Source organism: Mauremys reevesii, linkage group 11 (genome assembly GCF_016161935.1).
Source record: "Mauremys reevesii isolate NIE-2019 linkage group 11, ASM1616193v1, whole genome shotgun sequence".
NCBI lineage: Eukaryota > Metazoa > Chordata > Testudines > Geoemydidae > Mauremys > Mauremys reevesii.
In genome coordinates this window covers 64,275,722-64,299,683 of record NC_052633.1, presented here as the reverse complement: position 1 = coordinate 64,299,683, position 23,962 = coordinate 64,275,722, and the positions used below count along the sequence as shown (strand labels likewise).

At 44.0% G+C, this 23,962-nt stretch overlaps 1 protein-coding gene across 1 annotated transcript in view; it reads right to left on the bottom strand.

Moving 5' to 3' along the window:
- Positions 1–20,537, bottom strand: part of LOC120374977 (protein mono-ADP-ribosyltransferase PARP14-like) — a 33,660-nt gene extending 13,123 nt beyond the window's left edge. Inside the window, exons 1-11 of the mRNA XM_039495457.1 lie at positions 20,286–20,537; positions 16,887–17,026; positions 16,754–16,787; positions 13,194–13,442; positions 12,120–12,356; positions 8,581–10,871; positions 5,926–6,162; positions 5,429–5,650; positions 3,941–4,004; positions 2,982–3,131; positions 1,228–1,290 (exon numbers count right to left, since the gene is read on the bottom strand). Of these exons, the coding sequence (XP_039351391.1) occupies positions 1,228–1,290; positions 2,982–3,131; positions 3,941–4,004; positions 5,429–5,650; positions 5,926–6,162; positions 8,581–10,871; positions 12,120–12,356; positions 13,194–13,442; positions 16,754–16,787; positions 16,887–17,026; positions 20,286–20,472 (3,874 nt within the window). The 5' untranslated portion in view covers positions 20,473–20,537. The remainder of the gene's footprint in view (positions 1–1,227; positions 1,291–2,981; positions 3,132–3,940; positions 4,005–5,428; positions 5,651–5,925; positions 6,163–8,580; positions 10,872–12,119; positions 12,357–13,193; positions 13,443–16,753; positions 16,788–16,886; positions 17,027–20,285) is intronic.
- Positions 20,538–23,962: the final 3,425 nt, after the last annotated feature.

The following is a 23,962-nucleotide window of genomic DNA, read 5'->3' as shown; positions in this document are numbered from 1 at the left end:
CACTGATACACAATACCTCTGCATGATAAACCCCTTATCTTTATTTATGTCATTTACCTCCAGAAATCTACAATTATCATTTTACAGATAAGCTGAGAGACTAAAAAAGGGCTCAAGTGATTTTAGGGCTATTTCAAGGAGGCTGAAGCACATGTAATAAAATCCTTTAAAAGTGCTAGGTCATTTAAAGTGAGTTATAAACACATCAAAAAGGGCTTATGCTGCAAAAAACTGATGGACTCATGAGCGCAATGGTACAAATAGCACTACTATGCAGAAAGGCAAGAAATTGATTGTGAGATTATGTGCTCATCCTGCTAAGTGCAGAACACATTCAACTCCCATTGGCTTGGGAGTTGAGAGCACTTGGCACCATGTGGGAGGCACTCAGCACCTTGCAGGATCAGACTAACAAATGGGGAGAATCCACAGATTTGCCAAAAGTGAAAACATTTGAAGCAAAAGGTGCAATACTGGAAAGGAACTGCCAGAACCATGGGGGCGCTATTTCATTTTGTGATTCAGGATGTGCACTACGGGTTTTTCTTGCCTAATGGGTGCCAACCACAGTTGGCAATGGTTTAATTTCAGCACTGGTTTGGCAGAATCCAAAGACTGTAGAAGAGCTCACAGACACAGTACTTATTGGGTTACATAATATCAATTAACAACAGTGCACTTTTGAATACGAAAGGAGAGACACTGATAGTATCTAAGAGACTGATCCTGCATGCACTGAAGTCCGTGGCAAAGCTCCCATTGTCTCATCCAGGAGCGGGATCAGTCCCAAATTGCTATTGCCTCAATTCAAGAAGGTACGTCAAGCATGTGCCTAACTTTAAGCAGGTAAATTTAAATTACATGAGCTTAAAGTGACTGAAGCCAATGGGCCTCTTCAAGTTCTGAAAGTTAAGCATGTGCTTAAGTACCTTCATGAACAGGAGCCTAGGGTTGCACTACTTCCCACGTACTCCTTAGGATCAAATAGCCTCTCTCTTCCAAATTATCTTCCTTTTGCAAAAATAATGTGGGTGCCATGAGAGCAGGGTTTGCAAAAAATCAATAAACCCAGCACAATTTCACTTACTGTAATGTGCTTTCCTATTATAATTATATGATCCAACTGGGGGGTTGTAACATCATGAATAAGCATAAGCAGCCATTTAAATTGTGGAAAGAGCAGGTATACTAATAATGGAATCAAATGGAATGTATGATGCATCATACCAAGCATAGCACATTGTAGTTCAACCTTGGGTCCGGCAGCTTCCATCACTGCTTTGAAGACACCTTAAATAAATGAGAAAGCATGTCAGTTCACTAAAGCAGTGTAACATTCAGTGAATGTTGGGTAACATCACATTCATACAGTGTGATGTATCAGAGGGATAGCCGTGTTAGTCTGGATCTGTAAAAGCAGCAAAGAATCCTGTGGCACCTTATAGACTAACAGACGTTTTGCAGCATGAGCTTTCGTGGGTGAATACCCACTTCTTCAGATGCAAATACCCAAAAATCACATCACACTGTATGAAAACTCTCATAAATCTTAGAATATCAGGGTTGGAAGGGACCTCAGGAGGTCATCTAGTCCAACCCCCTGCTCAAAGCAGGACCAATACCCAACTATTTTTTTTGCCCCAGATCCCTAAATGGCCCCCTCAAGGCTTGAACTCACAACCCCTGGGTTTAGTAGGCCAATGCTCAAACCACTGAGCTATCGTTTCATGCACTAACAACCAAATTCTGCATTCCTTGAATAGCCAAAACTCCCACGGGGCCACATCCTACAAGATGCTGAGGCCCACCAATTCCCATTGTGTTCAGTAATCTGCATAACATCTCATATTGCCTGCAAAGAATATACTCTGTTTACGAATTAACTTTTATTTCATAGCTCTCTTGGTTGACAGTACGTCAGTCACCAGGCTACGTTACCTGACAGATTGTGTCTTTCTCTGTGTCATGCTGCTACTCTGGGATCAGCAGAGATGTTCAAGTTGAAGCCCCCCTGACACAAATGAGTGAGGGCTGCTGGCAGGGTGTTTTCTGTGTGGGGTCCTTGACTTTGGAACTGACTCACCTCCACGGAATGCCAGAGCCTAAGTTTGTTAGTCTTCTAGGCAAGGGGCCAGGCACATCTTATTTCTTGGGCTCCTGAGGAGGGGGGCAGGCTAAGGGTTGGCAGGGTGTGGTGAATGTTAATTTACTTATGGCCAGTCCTTTCTGTGACCTGGCCCATTGCATATATTAGCTAATGGGCCAGGCTTCCAGAATAAGCACCTACCAATATATTTAGTATTTTTGTGGGGGAAATCAACATTACAGCATAGGATAGAGAGCGGGAGAACAAGAGGGTTGTCTCTTCAGGCGGCTCTGACTTGTGACCGGGTACCAGCCCAGCATATCGATCACCCAGGCTCAGAGAAGCACAAAGATGGCTTGATGTCACCTTTGCCACTCCACTCTGCTTTACACTGTGCGCTCACAAGCAGCCACTGACAATGTGGGCCACTGTGTCAAAAGAAATCACAAAATAACTGTGTTGGGATACCCTGATACTATTTTGTGTCATGAGGTTGTATTGCTATGTGTTCGCATTGCGCTTCTATCTTGAAACATCCCAACGCAATGTCAGGACAGCACTCAGCCATTATTTATTAGCTCTCTGCAATTCTATTAGACGAAGAGGCTCTCAAATGCGGCAAAGCTGGGTACCACTGGTCTAAGTGATACATTTCACAATGGAAAATTACCATTGGGAATAGCACTAATGTTGGAGAACCACAGCCCTGAAATGAAAGGACAAGACCGATGGCCTTTAATGTAACAAATTAACACAAAGCGCAGACATTTGCCACCCCCCTTTTCCAGCGTGAAAAAAAAACTTTATAAAAGTTTTGCATATTGAAAATGCTCCCTCCATTTCCAATACGTGGCAGTGAATTTATCATTAAATTCATGTATATTCAATAAAGTACCTGATTTGGCATTAAATGATGAATTTGATATGTTTACAATCACATCTGTATTTTCCTTGGTGATATCTCCAGTTGCTACCTGGAATGTAATGGAACCAAGCTGCATTTCATGAACTCCCAATACCGGGGTTGAAACACGCCCAAAGGAACCTGCAAGGAAAATGAAAATACATTAAGAGTGGTCTGTCCTAGTAAAAGTGCTATTCCCTTGAGCTTATGTATGCTTTGTAAGTTCAGTACAGAGTTCACAGATTGGGATCCCCAGACATAAAGTATCCTCTGTGACTCCAATATTCTCTAACCCAGATTTTTTACTGCTGCTTTCCATTATTCAGTCCATAGGACCCAGGAGACAGAGAACTCATTCAGTTTAAATACCATGGATCCATTAAATGCTACTCTCATTGATGCTGATGCAATTTTGCTATGAACTTCAATGGAAGAGGGAATAGGTGCTAGATTCTCCTGAACGAATTTCTGGTGTTGCGTGCTGTTTACTCACATACTGTGCTGTCAGCATTTCCCCTCCTGCAAATTAATAAATGGAAAGGAACTACATCTGCTGGGTACCTCTGTGTGGACCATTCAAGTTACAGAGGTAAGGGGGTAATCTTCACAGATGGCCTAAAAGGGCACAAAGGGAAATGATGCTGCTGAGAGCCCTTGGTTGGTTGCTCTTGTAGCATGTTATCTGTGGTTTGCTTGGCATGGTGACTGCATCTTTATGATCCCAGCAACCACTGCAATCTATCAGTATAGTACTAGTGGATTCTCCTCCATGTAGTAAGGCTGGCAGCATCCCTGAAGAGCAAGAATGTCACCATAACAAAATATTTTCTCCCCTGAGTTTTTCACCTCCCGGGTTTAGGAATGTCAGTTCATTAGACTATGTTACGTCCTGGTGACATTCTCCTGCCAACTGTGTATTTATAAAACCCAATCCAAATAAACAACCTTACTTGGACTCGATGATGCAGCCTGGAAATTCCCATTGGTCCTAGATTCTAGTTCATCTGTAAATGCCTAGAAATAGAATCAAAGATACTGCAGACAAGGTTTCAGAAATTTGCCCAACAGAGACAGATTCAAACCTGGCTAGTCTCATAAGTAAAATTAACAGCTATGTATCTGCATGCACATAATGTTCACCTTACAGCAGAGTCTAAGTGTCAGTGGTAGTAGTAATGGGAAATTTTGTGGAAACAAGGTGCTGGTAGTTGCAGGTATTTTTACTACTGTATCATCTAGAACTGCTCTGAGCAGGGTTAGAAAATACAACATTTAAAATGCCTACCACCCTAGGAATCTCATTGACATTAATACAACATTTCTACCAGTAGTGGAGCTGAGCCAGTAATAGCAAAGATGAGAAACATTTTGGGAGCCTAATGCAGACTGAACCTTAAAATCCTGAGCCTACTGAAACTTTACACGGCTAAGCAGTTACTTTGTTCTGAAATTGGTTAGCTGCTTTTTGGCACCGTCTAATGTCATCTAGTGCAGCACCTGTCACTTGCATGCAGAAGCACTGGTGCTTAAGAAGTGTGAATGGGGAATGAGGTCTGAAAATCAAGACCTCAGTTTGGAAACAATGTTGAATATATGCACTTTATATTCATGCGTCTACAGAGTAAAGATACACACATACAGGTTTTCTGAATTCCTCTTCCCCAGAGTGTTATTACTGGCTACATATGAAAGAAAACAGGATTTTTTTATTTTTTGGTTTAGGGGTCATCTGCTTATGGAGGTTATACCCCACTTTAAGTCAAAAGTCATCTGTTTGTGACATCACAATTGATTGCTACGGAAACAATTATACTGTCACCTGCAGAAGATAATGACTACCTGAGGAATAAGCAGAAGGATCTGATTAAACAAATAATCTATTATCATGCAAATATCTCTATTAATAATGAGCAAAGGAAAACAACCAACAAAAACAGAAAACAAGTGGTATACAGAAGAAAGGTTTCTCAAGAGGGTGAAATGCTGGTCCCAATGAAGTCAAAGGGTAAAACTTCCTTTGACTGCAGTGGCACCATGATTTCACTCAGCACGTTTTCAGATTTCTATGAGGAAGCAGCTGATCTTTCAGAGCCCAATCCTGCAATCCTCACTTAGTGGGCCAAACCCTGAGCTCCTCACTCACTTTTCACTAAGTCTTCACTAGAGCAAACTCCCATTCAACTGAACAGGTGTTTGCCCAAGTAACGATTTCAGAATCCAAAATATTGAGATCAACAGCACCTCTCTCATGAGCATGGATGTCCCATGTAAGGGTCACAGGATCAGGCCCACTGAGACAGCTGTCTTAACCTGTCACTAAAATAATTTATAATGAATATAATAAATCAGGCCTTTAAAAACATTATAACTAAATCACATTGATAATAAATAACTAAAAGAGTGTGTAATAGGAAAAACATTAACACGAAAGAAATCACCTGAATATTCTCTGTATCTCTTGGATGCAACAGAAAATGAACTTCCTGAAGAGACTTCAAGTTGTGGTTACTACTGAATTTGAACACTTCATCAAACATTAATTTAGCAACAATGGGTTTAGGAAACCCAAACCCGCCAGTCCCGATTGCTGGGAACGTGATTGAATGTAGAGACAGCTCTTCGGTTTTCTTCAGGCATTCTTTGACTATGTCTTCTAGGTTCTGTATACAAGAAATAGCGACATTTGTGTCTGTCAACACGGTCTTTATTCTTTAATCCCAAACAGTGACTGCTGGTCCTAAAAAACCCACCCCTGATTATTAAACATGCATCACACACCTTGAGGTCATTCAAACTGAAATAAATGGAGCTGATACTCCCTGCTCGTTACTATGTAACTTCAATACAGGATTCACATTAAATCCATTTTCATGTTAAATGAGCAGCACCTTCAAACAAAATTAATGCCCTGAAGAAAATGTATAAAGACTGTTACCGTCATGGCAGCGCCTCTTCCTTGATCCCATATAGGAACAACGGCATGGAACAGAAAGCTGCAGGCCAGATTACATCCACTTGTTTGGAACACAGACCCTTGAGTAGGTACTTGTCTTTGGATTTCTTCACTGAACTCTAGCTGGAGTGTTGGTCCAGCCTTCCGCAGCAAACTTTGAGAAAGTGGACCTACCCCAAGCCGCAGATCCGTGCCAACACTGCTTACGATCACGTCCGTCTGAAAGAAAAACAAAACAAAAATATTTCGAACAGGATCTTAAATGCAAGTGTTTACCAGCACCATTAGACTGTGTATGTCACACATGCTGCAAGAGGTAATGTGTTGACACAGACATGAGGTTCTCAGCAAAAGCTCTGCATACTAGGTATATAGAGGTGTCAATCCGTCATGGGAGTACAGGAATCCTGCATTTTGCTTCTTAACGTTCCCTGCAGCATTTTCTAAATTCCTCTGGAAGAATTTCTGTTGTGCAGCTTCTCCTTTCCAGGGCAGTTTCCCAGCAGCACCAACAGAAGAAACAGCTGCACCAAAACGAAACTGAAGCAAATTTAGGCCAAAACACTTATGCCCTTGAGTAACTTAACACCCATGAGTAAGGCTGCGATTTTGTCATGGACATTTTTAGTAAAAGGCACGGAGAGGTCACGGGCAATAAACAAAAATTCAGGGAAGCCATGACCTGTCCCTGACTTCTACTACAAATGTCCATGACAAAATGGGGAGGGAGGAGGGTCCAGCACCCTGCCCTGCTGTGGCTGGGAGTTGCGGCCCCTGCTCTTGCCCAGTGGCTGGGAGGTGGGAGGGACCCATGCCTGTGGTGGCTGGGGAACTGCAGGGGATCCTGGGGACTGGGGAGCTCTGCGGGATTCCCCCCTCCAGGCGGGGAAGCTCAAGGGGTCCCCTGCACCAGTGGGGACGCGTCCATGGCAGCTGAGGAGCTATGGAGTGGACACCCGTCCCCCTGCCCGTGGTGACTGGGGAGCTCTGGGAGATTCCCCCGGCGGCAGCTGGGGCGCTGCCGGGGATCTCCTGCATCCACGGGGACTGGGGCGCTCTGGGGGATCCCACCCATGGAAGCTGGGGAGCTGCAGGGGATTCCCCCCCATGGAGGCTGGGGAGCTCCAGGGGAATCCCCACACCTGCAGGGACTGTGGAGCTGCAGGGACCCCCCCCCCACCCACAGCGGCAGGCGTACCCCGCAGCTCCCAGCCACCACAGGAGGTGGGGGTACCCCGCAGCTCCCAGCCACCACAGGAGGTGGGGGTACCCTGCAGCTCCCAGCCACCATGAGAGATGAGGGTACCCTGCAGCTCCCAGCCACTGAGGGCTGAAGTCCTGGAGGTCTGCAGAAGTCACGGATTCCATGGCTTCCACGACCTCCATGACCAAATCATAGCCTTACCCATGAGTTATGACTCTGATGTCACATACAGCTGTAACCTTGGGGCTCTTCTCCCTCCCCACAACTGAGATGGGACAGGATGCTACTTCTCAGAAAAGCAAGATCCCAGATATAAAACCTGGGTGGTAGACACTGAGGCTGTCTGTTTGCATCATAAAGACACAGTAAAGAGCAAAACCCACAATTTTTTGTTTTGTAGTTCCCCTTTAACATTAAATACAGAGGAATTTTTAATGGGGTTATTGGGTTGGATAGGGCTGCTACTGCAACAGAACTTACAAATATAAAGCTTTCAAAGAGAGCAGCCAATAGCCAGTGCAATAGGACCACACTTTATGAAGGAGCACCACAACTGGCTGCGGTGAGTCAGAGAGGGGATGTTTACTTAAAAGAAAAATCAGGGGCTGTTAATATGTCCAGACTACTGAGCTGCACTTGGAGCCACTAATATAAAAAAAAACACAAACAAACACTAAGGGTGTAATAAGGAGTCACACTGGACTACACAAAGACACTCCAGATAAGCCAGTCTGAAATGCTAAGCAGAGAGTGTGAAAACCAAAGTGCAGTTAGTTCAGGTTTCCAACCTACTGATCCAGCCTTCAGCAAAAGCAAATTAAGCAGCTGCTTCTGGTCTTGCTCTTTCAATACTCCTGCAGACTCAGACTCAGCACCATGGCGTTCCCCAGTGGAGGCAGAAGGGAAGGAAACTCCCAGGACACCCCTTGTACAGTAGCAAGACCAGAGAGGATGGCACCTCATTGCCTGGATTCCCTTCTATCAGCTTGGAGCACTATGAATAACAGTGTTAACCCATTTAACTTCAATACAGTTTGTTGAAAAAGCCAATTATGTTGTATGTTGACTCTAGAGGTGGACCCCAAATCACACTCAACTTAGATTGAAACATCCTGAATTTGTGGTAGTTGGGGGAAAACTGGGGTTTGGAACCCCCAGACGGGGAAGTTTTCAATTGGTTTTAGTGAGCTGAACCAAAACCACAGTGCCAAAAACTCTGGAACTTATGAATGTTTGAAATTCAGACCTAGATGTAAACTTTGTGGCTTGGGTCCCTCTCCCATTTATTGATTTAATTAACACACCATGTGTGTTTCATTATAGAATACTCATTTTAGAAATCAAGTTAACCTAGTATCTTCTCATTTCCCAGTTAACTTTGAGAAAAATCTTTATATGAAACTGGGTAATATCTAATCAATTAAAACACCTACTGTAGCCTCCTGAATGTCTCTCTTCTCCAGGATGACACTCAGACCTTCATCCGTTGTTACCATCTGGAGACCCTTTCTGTTCTGAGCACCTCGACTTTCTCTGGGCTCGTGGCCTGTTTTGGACTGAGGCAATAAACTGTGTTGGGGTGATTTCTCTGTGAACATTTCTTTCAAGGCATCAGTGAGAACCTGAACTGTTTTTTCTGCAAAGTCCACGAGATGAATCTCCTTCAGGCAGCTTTCCCCTGGAGAATCTTCCAAGGTTTCCATGATGGATTTTGCAATTGACTGTGCACACAGTTTTAACGGGAATCCAAATATCCCAGAGCTGATAGCCGGGATGGCTATGGAACGATGATTGTACGTTTCAGCCAGGTGTAGGCTTTCCTTAATTGCTCTTTTTAACAGGCGCACGCACTTTTCTGGTTCGTGATCCCTCCACCTGGGCCCAACAGCATGAATCACCTGTTTACATGGGAGGTTCCCTGCATCTGTAATAACAGCACGGCCGGGCTGCAAAGGGCCTCGTTTCCGCACAATACGGTCACATTCTGTTTGTAGTTCTGGCCCTGCAGCTTTTAAAAGTGCCTCAGCAAGGCCACCAATATGCTTCAAGTCCTCATTGGATGCATTCACCACAACGTCAGCTGGATGAGTGCATAAATTCCCTTTATAAACTGCTACTACAACTCCATCTTGCAGGATCATTTTACAGCGGATCTGTTTGGTCGTATCATTACCAGTTTCACCATCTTCTTTTTGTTCTTCTCCATCTTCTTGTAGCCTGATTAGACAGTTAAATTGTTGCTTTACCTCACTAACATACAAGCGTTCTTTGTCTCTGAAAAATGCTTTCGCTCCCGGTTTATCAATTAACACATTTGTAGAATATAGTGAAGATAGAATTTGTTCAATCAGGTGGATGCCCTTCAACACTTCTACCTTTGGTCCACTCAGGGAAATACTTTTACGTGAAGTCTGTGTGCCAAAATTAATTGTCACATCTTTCTTTCTCAATTCATGACAAACGTGGGATTTTTCCTTCTCTATGAACTGTACAACTGCCACAGACTGAACTGGGATTAATTTTTGCACCTGTGTGTTTCTATCTACAAACTCAGAAAGCTTTTGATAAGCTTCTGCTACAGCTTTAGAATAACCAGCAATAACTACTTTCTGATCTCCTTCAAGAGGGAGCAGGTCATCCATTATTAGCGTTTCCTGGGATGCATTATATGTCTTGTACAAGATGCTAGTGAGTTCCCTCCATTCTCTCTTTTTGATGACTTCTCGGTCTTCCAGAGGAATGCATTTATAGTCTAACTCTGTCTTCATTCGTTCTTCTGCTTCTAAGAGAACTTTAGGAGAGTCTCCTACCAGCAGTACAGTATCATTCTCAAGCTGATAAAAGGCATTGACTTGATTTGTCACAAATAAGCTCTGTGACAGAGTTTCATTATTGATGTGCTGTAGGAACTGGAAAATCTGAGGATGAATAGTAATTGACTTCTGTGCCATGTTCTGCACCTTTTCCAGTATGTCACTTTTGACTTTATAAACTTCTGCAGCTACTCCACATAGGCCAATTGTCTTCTTTGCAGCATCATAAGAGATCTTCAAGCATGGATACTCCTTGAAAATATTTTCCTCTAGCCCAGCATTGTGCAAAATTGCATACTTTCCTGGGGGAACTGACATAGTTATTTCTATATTTTGCTTTTCCCTTTCTGTTTCTCTCACAGCATTTTCCATATGTTCTTTCAGTTCTTCCTCCACATCCTCCACAGCCAACATGTCACCTGCTATGACAACTATTTCCTTAGAAATGTCAGGTATAGTCAAAACACGGTCCTTCTCAAATCGGTTTTGTATGGCTTCCCAAACCACTGCATTTACTTTACACTTACTAGCCTTGTACTTTGACATGACACAAGAGAACTCAGTGGAAACATCCTCTTTCCAAGTCCTAATCAACTTAATCATTGACCTTCTCTGTTTAGACAAAGTTGCTGAAGGACACAATATAATTTCTGGGTATGTACATTTGGCTTGGGGCCATTTTAGCTCACAATGGCAATTTTCCATTTCCTGGTTTATTTCTTGGACTAGTCTATCATGGCTCTGTAAAAACTGCAAGATGTAAGGATCCACTGGGATTCTGATTGGTTCTGGCATCTTTATTAGTGGTCTCTTCTTTCCATAAAGAGCTGTACCCAAAGAACTATAGTACGGATGTACAGAAATTGGTGTTTGATCAAGGGAATGCTGCTTTCCCAAGACAGTGTTCAGATCTAAAAATTAAAATATACAAAGAACTTCAATAAAAATTAAAAAAATCAGCCTGAAACACTATTAAATAGAATAATAATTTGTCTTGTGTGTCTATTTCTGTGGTTTTTGGCTTCCAAAACACTATTTTCAGGGTTCTGTTTTCTGTTTGTTTCATTAAGTACACCCAGGCATTGTTTACATTCACAGTTACGCTTTACAATGAGGCCTTATTGAGAGATGGGCATGGAAGGGTGCCATATCAAAAGGAGAAGCAAATATTTCTTATTCTAAACTTTATCAAAAGAACTCTTGGTCCACTGCTCAACCAGAAAGTTACGTCAATTTTTGGGCACTTTCCTGCAATTTTAAATGGGATATAGACAATGCAAAGGAAAATGTGATTGATGAGAGTACAAAAAGTGTCATTACCATGAGCCAGGTTATACATCAAAGTCTAACATACTGAAACCTCTTAAGCAATCATTTAGCATGTTAGACAAAAATAAGTCAGTTACCAGAGGTCTTCAATTAAAAGTCAAACAAAATTATTCTGGAAACCTTGAGACTCTGACTACAGGGAGTTATTTATTGGAGGTGACCCTAACACTAGGATGGGGCATTGGTTTCATGCTGATTCAAAGGAAACATTGCAACCTACTGAATCATCACCACTTAGACATATCCCGTCCAGACGCAGAAGAAATTTGTCCCTGCTTAGCTTATGAAATCCAAACAGATCACAGCTCAAAGTGATTTAAAGAACCTGCTTTCCCCATCGTCACATATAATAAAACTACGGTGAAAAAACATGGATGTGTTTATATTAAAAACCAACATCCGAGAGTCATCAATCCATGCATAACAGAGATATTAAAGGTTATATAAAGATAACACAGGATGGAATGGTTCTGGAATCCTGAACAGGCAACAAATACACATGGGTATTTCTAGTGAATCAAACCATGAGATTCTACTTAATTCTTATTTAGATATGAACTTTCGTTGGGTCAAGTTCTGAGATGCTGAAAACCTGCAAGTCACATTGAGGCAAGTCAATGTTGAGTAGAGGTTGCACAACACCTCCTGGAAAGAACTCAGAACCTTGGAACAGGGCCTAAGCACTTTACTTTTATGACACCAAACCCGACCTGGGTCTCTTATTAGTAGTGTAGCCATTTACTTTCAGACACCAAGATGGTTAACCATTTTCTAAGAATATCATGTTCATTTTCTAATGAAAAGACGTACTGAAAGTGAGACGGTATTACCTTTGTGATCACAAAAAGTAATGATAGCTGACTTCTCCTCACGGAAATGCTGAACATCTAATACTGGGCCACCTCCATTCTTTGGACTTTCAAAGTAGATGGTTATATAATCTTTAGGAACATTAGATGGTATGTTTTCAGCCTTGATGCTCTGTGTCAATTCAAGAAGCCTGGCAGTAATTTTTAAGTTTTTCATTCTGTTGTTTTGGGCACATAGGTCCAAAAATTCCACGGTGTCTGAAATCAGAAAAAAGGCATTCGTGAAACATTCTTTACTGTATCATTCTTAGGGCTCAGCTATGATTTCTGAAATGGTACTGAGTGTGGGTTGGTTCTGTTTACACCTGGAATGAAACCATTTTCAGCACTGGGCAAGTTTCCTAGTGTAAATACCACGGTGTCTGTGACAATGAATTCCACAGGCCAATTGTGTAATAAGGTATTTATTTATTTTGTAATACATTATTTCCAGTAATTAGTTTTAAATTAATTGTCTTCCAATTTCATTCGCTGTCCTTTTGTTCTTGTGTTATCATAAAGGTAAAATAGGAACACGCAATTTACTTTCTCAATACTATTCATTATTGTATTTCTCTGACGTGTCTCCTATTAATCTCTTCTGCAAGATAAGTAGTTCTAATCTTTTTAATCTCTTGTCATATGGGAGTGTTTCCATACTGCTCATATTTTCAACCCATCTCTGGACTCCATCCACTCCTATTTCTGTTATATCTTTTCTGAGATGGAATGACCAGAATGAAACACAGCACTCCAAGTGTGGCTGCACTGTCAATTTATGAAGTTGGCATGATAATATTTTCAATATTATTGTCTCTCAAAATCTTTCTACATCCTCACATTCTGGTTGCCTTTTTGATAATAGCTGCACACGGAGCAGATGTTTTCTGGGATCTGTCCACAATGCTACCCAGGTCTTTTTCATGAGTGATTGTAGCCAATTTAGATCCCAATTTACAATTCAAATTTCTTTTATGGCAATTCTTAATGCATTAGGTGGTAGCCACCTTTTAAAACTACACATAAAAATTACTGGCAGTGTAGATTCTGTCTTACCTATACTTTTGATAAAGGTAACTACAGCAGCATTTATTTCAGGTATCATTTCCATGCTGAAGTCCTTGTCTCCCGATAAGCCACTGATAGTCTCCAACAGCATAATTAACATGCATTCTGTGACAGACTCCTCTATATTTTCAAGCACAAGTAGAGATGAAGTCGTCTGGGGGTGTTCTTGAATATTCTCCACACAGGGTGCACTATTCTGCACTGAATGTTCCTTTCTTCGCAAGACTTCCTGTACATCTAGTTTGACAGAAGTACAAATAAAAGGATGTTGCTGGGTTACAAGGCTGTACACACTCAATACATTTCATGGGGTAAATATATTAGGGCAAACTCAATATTATTTTACTGTCTAATGTTTTTAATTTTTTAAAACTTTCATCTCTTCCTCTTAAAAGGGCTCTTGCTTTCTCTTCTGGAAAAAGTAAATGATTATGGGGACAAAGCTTCGCTTAAGTTACTGGATACTGTAAAACATCAAAGGGTTGTCAGACCTATCTACAGGAAAATCACCTACAGGAATAGAGCCTCATCCACCACAGCTGATAAAATGTCGAAAGCACACTACTCCCAAGGGCATTCTGCGCCAAACAATTAAAATTCTGTGCACATTATTTTAAAATTCTGCAAAATTCTGCAAATTTTATTTGTCAAATAAATGTGGAGGCTCCAGCATGGCATTGTGGAGCACAGGCCATTGGCTACACAGAGATGGGAGATCTCTGTGCAACTCCCTCCCACCCCACCGGGACACGGGCTCAGCAGTGAGGCTGCACCCAACTCTGACAGTGCAAGGATCTGACCTGCCCCAGAAACACCCCAGGACGCTGCCCCTTTGTATGGGCAGGCTGGCTTGCAAGGGGATCCTGCGGAGGGAGGGGGGGGGGGGGGGGGGGGGGTATAGGGGAAGGAGAGGGGGTGGGGCTATCTGGGTTTGGGCCGCTCAGGGGGGAATCTGCATGCGGGGGGGGATCTGGATGGGGGGGGTTTGTTGGGTTCTGGGGCGCACAGTAATGGGGACTGTGGGGGGGGGTGGGGGGGGGGGATCCAGATGCGCGTGGCTCAACAGGGTGGTCCAGCTGCAGGCGGAGTGGAGCTCACCAGGGGGAGTTCTGAGAGGGGAGGGGCAGCAGAGGGGGGTCTGTATGAGGTCTGGGAGGATGGGGGGGGGGGGGATGGCAGCAGGGGCTGTACAGGATCCTTCTCCCTCCTCCCTGAGCAAGAGGAGGGGGGGAGGGGGGGGGGGGGTTTAGCAGAAGCAGAGGGCAAGGGGGGGGGTGGGGGGGGGTCAACCCCTGGGATGGGGTTCAGGGGAAAGGAAGGAGAAGAGCCGTCCCCAGCAGCCCAGCCACACGTGACTAGAGCTAGGCAGAGGGGTCAGCCCCACTCCTTCCCCAGTCCCCCCTCCTGCCTCCCTCTTGCCTCCTGTCTGTCTCTGTGCTGTGGTGGGCTGAACTGAAACTGCGAGCTGGAGAGAACTTCTGCCTTTGCTTCCTGTCAGAAAAAAGGAAAGAAGAAATAAAAAAAAGAAATAAAATATAAAATAGATATATGCAGCGGATGCACAGTGTAGTGGCTCGAAATTACCCCAAGAAGCATAAAACAATTATATAAACATGGATGGGAACAAGATAAAAAACATAAAGTTTAATATTTTTTTTGGTTTTTTTTATTTTTGGGGGGGGGAACTATTACAACATTGATGCTATAGAATATAAATGCTAAATTTAAAAGAAAGAGCTAAGAAAAGATTGAAAGAAGCAAAGAAGAAAGAAGATAGCTATTCAGATAAAAACAGCTATTTAGTAATATTTATTATTATGAATGTGTTAAATAATTAAAAATGTGAGAAATAAAAAAAATATTAAAAAAAAAAAAAAAATTCCTAACAAAACTAAACAACCTGAACCTTAAGTTAACCTTCTTCCTGAACCTGAAGACTTTCACTGGTGATGATTAGTTTTCTAGACTCTATTCCAGTCTGAGTCTGAGAAGCTGGCAACCATGCCCCAAGTGGGCACCCCATCCAGCCCACCCCTCCCCCCCCCCCCCTCCCCCCCCCTGCCCCCCCCTCTGCTCCCCCCCCTTACTCCCCCCCCCCTCCCCTGCTCCCCAGCCCCCTGCCAGCTCGCCGCTCTGCCTGGGCTGGCTGCAGAGCTCCTGGGGGCAGCTGCTGCCTGCGCTGCGCTGCTGGCCCGCTGTGGGGCCTGTGCTGCACGGTGCGCTGCTGTGCAGCCGGTGCCACAGGCAGCGTGGGCAGGGGGCAGGGGGTTGGATAGAGGGCAGGGGAGTTCAGGGTCATGGTCAGGGGGTGGGGGTGTGGACCGGGTGGTCAGAGGGGGGGGAACAGGGGGGTTGAATGGGGACAGGAGTCCGGGGGGCAGTCAAGAAGGAGGATGGATTGGATGGGGCGGCGGGGGACAGTCAGGGTAGGGGTTCCAGGGGTGATCAGGTGACAGAGAGAAAGGGGGGCGGATGGGGCAGGGGTCCCGGGGGGCTGTCAGGGAACAGTGGGGGTTGGATGGGACAGGAGTCCCGGGGGTGGGCCATCAGGGGGCGAGAAGCAGAGTGGGGCGGATAGGGGGTGGGGACTGGGCCACGCCCCGCTCCGCTAACCAGCCCTCCATACAATTTCCAAAATCTGATGCGGCCCTCAGGCCAAAAAGTTTGCCCACCCCTGCTCTAGACCACACTTTGAATGAGAAAGTTTACCAGAGTAGTGCTGGGAAGGGGGTCTAAGTAAACTCATTAACGTATTAATGAGATGTATCATTTTTCATAACAACATTTGAAGTTATCCCTTCGTAGTTCTGCATTCTGCCCACTGTGTCTTTTCAAGTTAGTATCACAACATGTGACTACACAACCTGACCCGAATACATGGGCCTCAGTGTAACTATGTCATAGAACCAGGAAATACTTGCAAGCACCATAGTTCTGTACAAGAATCTTTAAACTAGAGGTATACAAAGATCCCTCACCTAAGCTTAACTCTTTCAACGCTTGTCCTCCACAGCTATTGTTCTTCCATTGGCATCCCATTGAAACCAATGGAATATGAAAGACAGTTTTGGATGTACCTGATAATCTGGTAAGTTGACCAGTCAGGAGGTGTGTTTTCCCTAGTAATGCCTAGAATTTTCAGTGACAGCCAAGGTATTTAAGGGACACACCACGGCTATTTAAACCTTGAAGGAGACAGGTTCATAAAAAGGAATGGAAAATTGTTAGTTTCAAGAGCATCTTTAGTTTGACTGACGTTGTCTTTTCTGCACAGGGAGGAGAAAAGTGTCATAATAAAGTCTCAGAGTTTGAGCACTCTTAGTAGAATTGTGGTATAGGCACTTGCTGATCCCATCCCAGATAGTCCTGTTTCTCAGCCAGTCTTTCTGACCAGCTTTTGAAGCCAAACCCAGAGAGAGATGGTTCTGAACAACTCCCTACAGAAGTACAGGTCAGTGGTGAAAAAGTTTTACCTCTAGCACCAACATTTTCATTTTATCAAGAACCAAACTGTTCTTCTATATACTATATTATGAAGAACACTTTACCTTGCTCCTGAGCTTTGCCTGCTGTCTCTAAAGCCTGCAAATAAAAAGACAGTAGAATATTAACGAACGACCTGATGCTCCTGCTATTGCTTCAAAGCTCTGGATGCTGCGGGTTTGGTTTGTATTTATTTACCTGTTCAGGATCCAACTCTTCCTGAAACACGGCCTCTTCGGTTGCACCTGTTGTTTCAGGCCAGCTGACAACCAGCTTTAATCCTCCTTTCTCTGGCAAATCGAGCTCATGGGTCTTTTTGTCAAGAACTCGTTGCCTCACTAAAATACAAATAAAGAAAACGTCTAACCTTGGTAGGAAAGATGGTCTGTAGGTCTATGCGGCACTCTTATATCCTAATGCTCAGGGTATCGTGTCTCGTCTTCTCGTTTTGTCCCAATATCCGCCGGCAGCATTGTGGGCTTTTTTCTCAGCCGGGCCAGGACCTGGCTTTTTTTTTTTGCTCTGCGGGCACCCCCCACCACCACCACCATGTGTCCCGATATTTTCTTCCCCTCATCTGGTCACCCTAGCTGGGGGTGCTGGTTTGAAGTGGTTTCCCTCAGACACAGGGCTTACAGTTTGGTTCAATGGCTCTCAGCACCCACATTGTACAAATTGTTCCAGCGCCCCTGACTACTTGTATGCAGAAAGTTAGCATGAGTATAAATGTTTGCAAGATTAGAGTATCAGGTGGATCTAGTCCCTGCATTATGAAGGGGAACCTGTCACAGAGACTTTCCATTGTGCATACCAACATAAATGTCATGATGTCAATCCGGACATACCAGAGGCTTAACCTATCCTGGATACCAGATACTGATTGCGCCATGAAACCTGAATATGTTTACTTTCTTGTACACCATTTTTGAACCACTGGCTCCATCTAGTGGATTTTTTGTTTTTTGTTTTTAAGGCTTGCTCAGCATCAAAGAAACATATTTGGCAGATTTGTGGTACGGACAAATGAACGGCCTTAATCAACATAAAAATTACAAAAAGAAAAAAAGCATTACTTGTATCAGGAGGTCTGAGATCTACTGAATCTAACGTGTGTGGGATGGGGAAAAGGGACATATAGATGACACCCGCTTTTCCATTCAGGAGCTATGAGTCAATCGTTTACAGGAATATGTTCTAAAGAGAAGCAGCTTGTAATAAATAATAAGATATTACACCAATATAGCACTTTCATACCCAGTGCTTTACAGAGCTTGGGGCAGGCTGTCAGTGCCCCTAACGTGGCCACTCAGGGGAGTAAGGTTTATTTCCACACCTCTGTGCAGCCTGGCCGGATCATCGTGAGATCGGTGCTGGGAGAGCTGGCTCTGGGGGACCAATACTCCCTCCCCCAGCCCTCAAACATGAGCATGTGCACAGAGAATGGTAGAGACAGGCAGAAAGTGGGGACTGAATCAGCTCCAAGGCCCCACCCCATGATATAATGACCAACAGAGCTGGGATGACACAAGCAGGAAGTAAGCTGCATCCTGTAAAAGGCTGCAATAATTTAAGTACTCCATTCTCCAAGTCACAAATCCTTCCCAAGGTTCCTTCTGGGGCAAAGCACTTAGATACTGCCCCTTATTCAGGGCAGGAGCAAAGGCTCCATCTAGCTCTTGGTAAAGTATTGTATATATGGAAGAAGTATTTCACCCAGTCCTGAAATGCAGCCACTTCTGGGAGGCATGCAGGAACTGTTTAACAGCACAGAGCAACACTAAACAACAGTGTGCTGACAAAATAATGCCTCCATCTGAACTTATTTTTACAATACTTAAGATTACGAAAAGAAAAGAGTTCTCTTTTTATAAGTTTGCTTAAATTGTGTATTTGGCAGCACCTTGTATATAGTAATTTTCTCTGTTTCCCCAATTCCTGTGGCTATTTCATCAATAGGAGAAAATATTTTTAAAATATAAAAAATTGCAAAAGCCAAAAATTGGCAGGGGGACTCAAAAGTACATGTAATACCCGAAACTACCTGTAACCTGTTGTATTTTTTTTTAAATCACTAGATTTTGAGCTGATCATATCCCTTTAAGGACAGAGGAGGAGACTATCCTATTTAATTAATCAACAAGGCAAATGTAAGTTAATGAGAAGGCAATTACACCGAGGCATTTGTCAGGGACCACAGGGCTGGTGTTGCTATTACTGCAACACTCCCCTAACTCTAGCAAAAATGCCAACAAATCTTTATCGGTCTCAAGAAGTCATCACCTCATTTTTATATTATATCCCATCTAAAGGACAGCAGGGCTGGTTCCCTACTGACTTTCATTTTGTGCGCTACTGTGCAAAGTCAGTACAAAGTGGCAACATCATACACTCATTTTGCACAGGCATATGTGACTGCACAGAGTGCAAGGCCATACCCAGCATCTCTAACAGCACTGGACCCCAGCTACTATGCAGAAATACTGGCATGTAACAACCTCTGAACGCCACTTATCGAGGAAGAACATCGCCACCTGAATTACCAGCACTGCTTCCCAAGTCACACGGCTTTCCAAGATGGAGGTCTTTCATCCAAATACGGATAAAGCCCAGTGCTACCCAGCTTGTGAGATCTAACACTACCAGATGTGATGTGAATAGCATAGAGGTCTAAGTGGCACAGATTCTCATCTCTCAGTGAAATGTCAAGAGAAGATTAATGTGACACAGACGGCTGGATCTTTACACTGCAGTTTTATAGCCCTGCAGCCTGTGCCCCACAAGCCTGAGTCAGCAGACACAGGCCAGCCACACATATTTAACTGCAGCGTAAACATACCGTTACCCACAGTTTGAAAGAACATGTACAGGCCTGGATATTATTTGCTCATTTAGGATGGGAGCTTAAGCATGTACTTAAACAAACCCCAATGAAGTCAACAGGCCTCAAGCCCATGCTTACAAGTTGAAGATTTTGCTGAATCAAGGCCTCCATGAACTGATGAAATTATAGGCATGTCCATGAGGGGTTGGCAGATATAAACTACACCTGTGAGGATGATTATATGAGGCCACTACACAGGACAGCAGCTTTCTGTGCATTGGTAAATTTCACTAGAGAAATTGACAAAGTACAGAGCTAGAACTTGAAACATTTCCAGTACTGGAAAGTTGTTACAGCTTTTCCTGAAGAATCCTGTGTGAATTGTTCTTTAAAAATGCAGGAAATCCTCACAACACATGTTCCCAAAATAGATTGATTTTTACATTTTATCCTAATTAAAAAAACAAAACAAAAAAAAACAAGACCTTGCAGGGGCCTAAGACCGCAGCGGAAATTTGCCCCCACTTGCAATGGTGCCCCTGCCTCTCTAGAGCACAATTTGGTCAGATCAAACGTGGAAGCGGCCAAATTTAGGAGACATTTTCCCTGGGGCGAGGGAGTGGACCTGACACACACACTCACACACTCTTTCGCCCTGTGCCCCCACTCCCCCGGACCCTGCAGGACGCTGACACACACACACGTTCCGATCAGACATTTGTTGCCCACACTACATGCAATGCAAAGCAAAGCAAAGCGACGCGTCCCCCCCTTACCGTCGTCCTGGGCGAAGCAAACCAGGACCTGGCCGGGCCGCTCCCGGATCTCGCACTCGCCCCCTCCGGATTTCTTCCCGCTCTGGAAGTAGCAGAGGAGTTTCTTCCTCAGGGTCTTGGGGAGCCCGGAGCCCCCCCAGTCCCCCTCCACCAGCAGCGGGAAGGAGCACTTCGCCTCCCCGGCCATGACCGGCTGTTTCCGAGTAGCCTGGGCGGCTCTGCACGGTGCAGGGCCAGTTTCACTTTCATTTCTCCGCACGTCCCCTCCCTGCTGCCCGAGTTTCTTTTTCTCTGGCTGCGGGACGGGCGGGCGGCGGAGCCGGTGACCAAACCTGCTTCGCGCCGACACAGCAGCAGCCCCCGCCCCAGGGAAGCCAAATCTACCCTCTGCTCCCGGCCTCGCCCGTCTCCCTGCAGGCAATAACCCTCCCCCACGCCACCCAAAGCTCCTGCCCAGGGCAAACACATGTCCCCTGGACTCCCGCCTGGCCTAATCCCTTCCCCTGCACCCCTCATTCCCTTCCCCACCCACCAGACGCCCACCCACCCACCGAGGTGTTCTAGTAAAATGTGTTATTTAGCAGAGGAGACCTGCCTGGATTGTGCAGTGTAAGCAGCGAAATGACCTTCAGAGTATGGTGAAGCCAAAAGAGAGTGAGCTGCTGGTGTATATAACTTTACTGTGGCAAAGAAAACAGCTTCTCCCTGGGCACAGGGAAAGCCGTCTCCCCCATGCTGTGTCCCTTGGCCAGAGGCAGCCCTACCTGCCACTGTTTTTGTAGCCTTATTTACACAAAATAGCCCAATCAGGGAGGAATACGGTACAAAGTGCAGAGTGAATAAGTATACAACACACACAGCTGGTTACTCTATAATCTGCAGTGATATAGATCATGTCCATCTTTTATATTCTTCTGCAGTGCAAGGCCTGGTCCCTGGGGAGGGGAATTTCGAATACGCACCCTAGAAAGTTGCATCACTTCCTTCTCATGATAGAGAAGAGATGTTTGTCTTTATGACGCTGTTATTTACAGTTGGCACTTCTAGGCCTCTTGCTGGGAGCAGCCCTCTGGTGGAAAATGCATGTGAGGTGACCTGATGTCCCAATTTTATAGGGACAATCCCAATTTGGTTGTTTTTTTTTTCTTATATAGGCACCTATTACCCCCCACCCCCATCCCGATTTTTCACACTTGCTGTCTGGTCACCCATATGTGAGGTATGAAACTACTAGAAGTGTGGGAGCTCAGCCAAGAATCTGAGAGGACACAGAGATCATATAAAGCCACCTTGCTTCGTCCTCTGACCTAAACCAGTGGTTCTCAACCAGGCGTATGTGTGTGTACCCCTGCTGGTACAAAGAGGTCTTCCAGGGGGTATATCAACCCATCTAGATAGTTGCCTAGTTTTACAACAAGTTACACACAAAGCACTAGCGAAGTCCACACAAACTAACATTTCATACAGACAATGACTTATTTATACTGCTCCATATACTATGCACTGAAATGTAAGTACAAGATTTATATTCCAATTGATGTATTTTAAAATTATATGGTCAAAATGAGAAAGTCAGCAGCTTTACAGTATTAATGTGCTGTGACATTTTTTTTTTATGTCTGATTTTGTAAGCAAGTAATTTTTAAATGTGGTGAATCTTGGGGGTATGCAAGACAAATCAGACTCCTGAAAAGGATACAGTAGTTTGGAAAGGTTGAGAACCACTGACCTAAACTATGCCCTGCTCAGCTTGGCCTCAGTTCAGAATCAGGGTCACCCTAACCTCTAATCACACTCCTCCCTCCAGTACAAGCTAATATATATTTTAAACATTAAATAGAATTTAATATTTTTCATATATAATGGTTAAATCTAGAAATAACTAAACTAAATATATTAAGAGGAATAAAGGTATTGGGCTGAAATCCCAACTAAGGGAAATCCTAGGAGGTGGGGCAGATATAAGGAAGAGGGATTTTATGGAATGGGGTTTCCTTAGGGTGGTAGAAAGGGATGGAATAAAGAAGAATACAGGCTGGGAGGGAGAAAGGGAAGTTGAACAGAAAGAAAATGGGGAAAAGGAGAAGGGGCAAAAGCCGTGAAAAGGGGATGGGACAGAGACTGGAGGAACGAAGGGCAGGGAGGGTATGGCACATGTTTTTCCTGATTATTTTCTTTCAGTAGCATCTCCGCTAGTCTGCACTACTGTTTTTTTTTCTGCTCTGCAAAGGATTATTGGGGAGCAACTCAAGCTGGTGCTTAGAAACATTTTCTGTCAGCTACACCAGTTCTTTGTGCTGCCACGACTTTTCCTGTTTGTGCTCTGGATAATCGGATTGTTTCTTGAGATGCATGGAAAGAAGGACTGACCTTGCTCAGAAAATACCAAGGAGTACAAAGAACCATGTCGTCCTGATGAAGTAGACAATATGCCTCATGAAGGAAGGGGGCTGTTTGTTCTGACACCTGTCTTGCTGATGTGACAGCTACCAACATGTATTGATGAAAAAGAATCTTCCATTACAAAACTTATGTTCTTAATAAAAAAAAATTAAAAGGAAAACTTATATTCTGCAGATATTGAAGGCTTAGGTCTGAGGGAGAACCTTATCTTCTAGTCCTAGGAATGCAGCAGTCTCCTCAGCTTACATCTCCAGCTGCGCTGAAAATGCCACTCTTTCCAGGGTAACAACCGGTCAAAGTAACAAAAGCCCAAATAAAAGCAAATAATTTCAGCTCTTCTCTCTTCTTCAAGGTGTAACTGCAATACCCCTGGTGGTCCCTTAGAGTCTAAGGCCTGATCTACACCTAAAATGTAGCTTGACCAAGCTACGCTCTCATTGGTGTGAAAAATTCATACCTGAGAGACGCAGTTAAACCAATTTAAGACCCAGTATAGACACTGCTTCCATCAACCTACCAACTGCCTCTCAAGAGGGTAGATTTACAGCAGTGACAGAAAACCCCCTTCTAGTGCTGAGGCATATGTCTCCTTCTCGGGACTTGGCTGTCTGGGTCTCTAGGCAAGTGAATCCCTTTCTTGGGATATTTTACTCAGCTGTCTGGCTGCTTCTTTAGTCCTGAAAAAGTCTTAAGACCTCTTCCAAAGTCTCTGCAAGACTCTTTTCTTGACCCTTTGACAAGTGAACCCAGAGTTCCTTCCCCTTTTCTAGTCTTCCTCTCAGCAGATGGACCTCCCTCTAAGGGAGGCTGGTCTTACAGCAAATCCAGAGAAGTATAAATTGGAGAACAAAGACACCAAATACCAGAGAATTCAGCAGGAAATGGTCAAGTTCAGACTCTGATAGACAAGAAAAAAACACTTAAAAAGTGTCCTGTTTCCACCACACACAAAAAAGAAATGATCCTTCAGAGATTAGAGGGTTACTACTGGGGGTTGTGCTCTGTTTCACTAGGATAGCTGTCCTGCTGGCTGACCTGATAAAACAGTCAGCACTCAAATGGGTTATGTGGACTCAGCATTATGAAAAGGCATTCAGTAAGAAAAAGGAAATATTAAGTACACAACCCTTTTTTACACAGCCCAGTTTTTTGGATTGACAGTTTGTACTGAAAGCCAGTGCTTCAGCCTGACGCGAGTCAGGATCTGCACTATCATAAGAGACCCGATATTCCACCGTCAAGAAAGGAAGTGATACTGTTTGGTGGGTGGTGGC